At 35.9% G+C, this 5,429-nt stretch overlaps 1 protein-coding gene across 2 annotated transcripts; it reads right to left on the reverse strand.

Moving 5' to 3' along the window:
* Positions 1 to 625: 625 nt before the first annotated feature.
* On the reverse strand, positions 626 to 5,127 carry LOC105678083 (UDP-glycosyltransferase UGT5-like). Of its 2 annotated transcripts, XM_012377131.2 has the most exons (7): positions 4,950 to 5,127; positions 3,183 to 3,373; positions 2,475 to 2,868; positions 2,053 to 2,369; positions 1,603 to 1,825; positions 1,163 to 1,382; positions 626 to 1,026 (listed from the first exon to the last, which is right to left on the reverse strand). In XM_012377131.2, the coding sequence occupies exons 2-7, from the start codon at positions 3,276 to 3,278 to the stop codon at positions 711 to 713; spliced, it is 1,566 nt and encodes a 521-aa protein (XP_012232554.2). In that variant the 5' UTR covers positions 3,279 to 3,373; positions 4,950 to 5,127; the 3' UTR covers positions 626 to 710. The 2 variants fall into 2 exon arrangements, with proteins under 2 accessions (XP_012232554.2, XP_012232546.2); XM_012377123.2 differs by lacking the exon at positions 4,950 to 5,127 and having other exon boundaries at positions 3,183 to 3,604.
* Between the last annotated feature and the right edge of the window lie 302 nt (positions 5,128 to 5,429).

A 5,429-nucleotide genomic window follows, 5' to 3' on the forward strand; every position in this document is an offset into this window, starting at 1 on the left:
CGTAACCACAGGATATAATTTATCCATAAATATTCCCTGATTTGTTTTACACGAGTTATAATGTCATAATTTATAAAATCGAGTGTTTAATTGCATTATTAAATGCTGTAAGAGCTCAAGAAAAATTAATTATTCTGCATCACCATGGTGTCTTACGTTTTTGCGATACTTTTGCCACTAGATTTATAAAACTGCTACGCGCACTATGCTAGGATTAAAAAAAGCAAAATCATAGTGTTATTATTATTGTTTTCGGATAAAATCTCACAGAATTGCTGTCGCAAAGAGAAATAAAATTGTTCTAAATACTGTTGCATTCGCTTCGATTGAGAACGAAAAATCGGCGGTTTTGCTGCAATATAAAGAAAAATAAAAATAGAGAGATTTCATCCCCGAGGCAACTAGTCAGCAATATAAAAAAAGAGAGTCGGTTTTTGCGAGCCGCGTACGAACGCTTTCGCGCGATTGTATTGCAATTCGAATATATTGATTTATTAACTCGTTGTTCGGACGTTGATTGCGTTATTAAAGATTCTCTGTTTTATTATAAAAGTGTTATATTCATTTCGCACGTATGCGATCGCGAGAATCTCGGACATAATAATACATATAAAATAATACCATAGAAAATTGTAGTGTAGATTTATTATATAGAAAATTACTACAGGATACTACAAGAAGTTTTACCTTTTGATCAGCCCTCGAAAATGTCATTGTTGCTTCTTCGCGTTGTGCATTGGCCGTTTCTTTGCTGGCAAAAGCTGCTTGTTAATCCTAAATAAGTAACGTTTAATCATTGCAAGAAATACAATGATAACCAGTACAACGAGAATAATTGCTCCGATCACAACTGCCATTATGTCTAACAGCAGAATCTGGTACCAGGGCATATCTCGTGACTTATTTCGAAGATGTGGCGCTCCTTTGTGACGTATGACATGCTCGGTCCACCAAACGGCATTGTCGAGTGGATCGTATGGCAGGTCTCGCAACAGGTCTCGCATTTTCAGCATGTTTTCTTTATAACTAAGGATAAAAAGACAGCAGGCAAACGAGTTAATTATTTTGACATTAGAAACATCAGATAATCGGATACGCATATTTTTTAAAAGATAGACGTAAGTTCATTTTGAAAAAAGATTTCGTCTCATTAACTTATTACCTGGAATTCGTAATGACCTCAAGTATGGCTGCTCGGAATTCGTCTTCGTTGGTATTTTTGAACGATAACATCTTTCCCGTTGTAAAAACTAGGAGCATTTTTACATTGTAAAATTGGTCAGCGAAAAAGGGAAAGCCAATTACAGGTACTCCGTTTCCTATCGCTTCCTCGGTACTCTGCAGTCCTCCTTGATAGACGAAGAGTCGTATGTTCGGATGTGCTAATAAGATAAACTATTATTTTCACCGCGTAAAATTTTTTAGACATACTTTCGCAAATAAAAGCAATATTTTGCGGATCAAAAACGCAATATTTTTTAGACATATTTTCGCAAATAAAAGCAATATTTTGCGGATATCAAAAGCGCTATTGTGATTTAATTCCTCTATTGTAGAATTCTGTGTATCTCAGACACAAACTCCACGTTAAAAATTACGAACCTAAAATTTCTTGCTGCGGCAACCACTTCCTAATAATGACGTTATTAGGTTTATCCGGAAGAAATTCGGATTCGAATTTCCATAATACTTTATACGGCAATTTCGCAAAAGCTCGTAGCAACATGTTACGCCTTTCGTCAGACAACGTATTACTTTTAATGTTTGAGCCCAAACTGAAATATACGTATCCTTGTTTCGCATCGTTCAATATTTTCTCCAAATCCTGAAATGGATTCGAAAATATGAGTGTTTTTTCGCTTTAAATAAATTTGCTTTGATCTAAAAATCAACGTTGTAGCGCAAATAATAGAAATGCAATGTATATTAAAAATTTCTTGCAATAATGTGCTTTTGTACCAAAAATATGTTGAAAATATTTTTCAACATTAGCAGATATCATAACGCAATCTCATGGCATTCGTAACATTACGTTGCTTGGTTTATAACTACCTGTGGCAGGCCTTCTTTCTGCGACACTGGACGGTATCCACTTATAGGAATTATTGCAGGAATGTTTGCGCGAGGATAAATGAACGGATGAAAATTCGACAGCAACAGAGTGATATTTGAAATGAGTTGATGGACGGGCGGCACGCTATCCCCGAAATGTTTCCTGCTGATCTTTTCATGTGCAGGGATGAGCTCGTACCAATACCAGTATATCTGATAAAGGGATGAGTACAGATTGACGAAACGTTCCCACAGATTCATATTTTCGTCCAAGTTCGTTAATGAGTTCGGTGAATAAGCCGCCAACAGAGGATTTCCTACGATATAAGAAAAGTCCAATAACGAGCTTTAACTCTTTTTCTCTCTGATGGTGTAATAATAATTACATGACGTTTCACGGATAATAAACACATTCTGCCTACCGAACACGAAGTGCTGCCAAGATAACAATGGTATTGATGAAATTGCGATTATCGGAGCGTTAAAGCGTACTGATAACGCGTAAAGTGAATCATAAAAGATGCTTTGGACGATGATCAAGTCGAACTTCTCGCCACTGTTCGGCGATATAAGTCGCTGCATGACAGGATGGGATAACGTTTCGTCGCTGATTATCACGCTGCGCACATTTAATGCCCGTAGAAGCTCTGAGAGTCTATTTATTGAATATATGTTGATATTTTGCACAGAACTAGTCAAACACAATTCCACTTCGGTGTAATTCTGAAGAGTGGAGTTGTTCATAGGGAAAGTTGTAAAAATGATTATATCGTGACCTCTTTGCGATAATTCCATCATTAATGGTCTAAAGGCCACCTACGAATATGGGTGAATGTTAGTTATTATATTTTCAAACATTTTATCAAAAAATTCAGAAAAACTTTAGAAAGATTAAAAAGAAATTTATAAGAAACCTTAAATCGTGATTTATTTCCCGCGCGTAAAGCTATTCTAACAAAAATTGTTCTCAACAAAAAATTCTCATGTTTTATCGATTAAGACGAGACTTTATAGATGTTTTGAAATAAATATCCGTTTCTATATTGAAGAAAAATCTAAAAAAAAACTTATTTTATACTTTGTAATTTAAAGAATAATTTTATAATTTGGCAAAATTAAAAAAGAAAAACCTGGTGGCTGTAAGATATATCTGGGAAGACTCCAAGTATGCGAGCAGCATCGACGACAAACCACAGGATCGGCACTATTAAAATTGACTTCGACATCTCATTGGATGATTTCCGTTTTCATTTGTGTCGTCTACTTTTTCGACTAAAACTGCGTAATGGTAAAGTACGCTATTTTGGAGTTGTTTGCATAACTAAACAATGCAGAGATAATTACTGATAAGATAAATTGAGTAGAATTATATTGTATTTGTAGAGAAATAAAGATATTTTATAGATAAGTTATGTTTGTTTGATGTATTCTGAATTAAAATCATAAATAAAATGTAACCACAAATAACAAGTAATAATTTATAAGTATGTAAATAGAATAAAAATTTACGTTGCACAAGTGCGCTAAAATTATGGAAAATGTTAAAAAATTATGAAAACCATTGCAAAGATTATTCTAATTATAAATATTGAATATAAATATGCGATATTAACTTTACAACTGATTAAGAAGCTGAAATAAAAAACAACTGAATTAAGAAAAATGCGCAAAATGTTAAAACTATATCTTTATGAAATCGAAGCGTGGAATTTTTTCACACATATATATTTTTTTGATAATTAAATAATTATTAGCGAGAGCAGAATTTCAATATTATATCGATTCAAATATAACTATCGAAATTCACATTATTTGGATATGAAATAAACCAAGCGCGTCGTAATTTTTCGAAACAAACAAATGTGGCGCGTTCTTGTAGGACATAACGTTTCACGCGGCCGCGATCACGGCAACGATCACCGCTCCCAGTTGCCCCCTTTGGCATCTCATTGCCGGGGGCGCGTACAGGTCGCATCGGGGTGGTGAGGCGAGCGTTACCATTATCATAGGTGGCACGAAGCGTCATTGGCCTAATTGGCGTCGGTCGGCCGAACGTTTCGCATTCGGTAGTGGCCGTACAGTTGCGCGCAGTCACGCGTGATTTCCCTGTGCACGACCATCTGCACGCATCACAAACCCCGAAAGGGTGCTCTTTCACCGGAGCTACCGCGGCCACCGCCGCCGTTCTCGGGAGAGGGGTTACATATCGGATGGACGATGGGTGGCAATGGGAGATAGCGGCGGCGGCGGCGGCAACCCGTACGATGGTAGGAGAGAACGGCCGGCACATTGCGGCTGTTCCAAAACAAACATACGACTTGGACAGGCCGAATCGTTTCCCGGTTGGAAGCTTGCCTGGAAATCGGCTACGTAGCTCGTACGGAAAGCGCGAGTTATTGTTGGCGTTTCGGCCGACCGGTGCCTTCGATCGACGGTACCTCGTGAATTTCGTCTCGTAAAGTTATATTCACTCGGGGGAGAGATTCGTAAATTTTGCCATGTTGTAATTCTGGCGCGTTGCTGAATTATCAATCGATCAGCCGCAAACGTAATATTTTCTCTGATGAGTCAGTGGGTGTATTGGTAAAGTTGTGCGAGCGAAAGAAGGAAAAGTTAAGAAAAGAGTATAGCAATTTTAATTTTTCAGCGCATATTGATAAAATTAATTTGCTTGTTTAGAATGACACAATTAAGAAATAATATACGTATGCGAGATGAACGTTGAATGTAATCACTGATCTAAAAGTTACAACACCATTAATTTCTCAAAAAATGAGGAAGTCTCAAGCAAAAGATGAAGAAACAACAGTAAATAAAAATCAGCGTTAAAAATAAGGCTCAAAGTTTACAATAAGCTAAAATAAAATAAAGTAAAGAAAAGGTTTTATATTGCTTACTTTGTAGAACAAGAATATCCTAAGATTCGAAGATCATAAAAATAATCCATGATAAAGCGTATCACAATAAAAATTATAATAAAAATGTGTCATGGTCAACTACACATCGAGAACACGTGCTCTCTGAGCTCATCTGAAACATACTAACCTAGAATTCATGGACCAAATCAATACCCAAAACCCTATACAATATGGACGTTGAAAGCGCGAAATTCAAGATGAAGAAACAAAAGAGAAATAGATTGGATCCAACAATCCAATGATAATTAAAAATTGAGCAAGTAGATGGTTAATGTTATGTTAAAATTTTATTTTTTTAAATCTCTTATCAGAAATCAAAAAATTCCTAAATCAGGAAAAAACCATGAAATTTGATATTAAATATTTTTGCAGCACATCATATAATTTTCAGAAAAGTGTAAAGATATCGAGTTTTTTGTGAAAGGATGTTTTCATCCTTTGAACAACATTTTTGCCAAA

The sequence above is a fragment of the Linepithema humile genome, chromosome 7, assembly GCF_040581485.1.
Source record: "Linepithema humile isolate Giens D197 chromosome 7, Lhum_UNIL_v1.0, whole genome shotgun sequence".
Classification (NCBI taxonomy): domain Eukaryota; kingdom Metazoa; phylum Arthropoda; class Insecta; order Hymenoptera; family Formicidae; genus Linepithema; species Linepithema humile.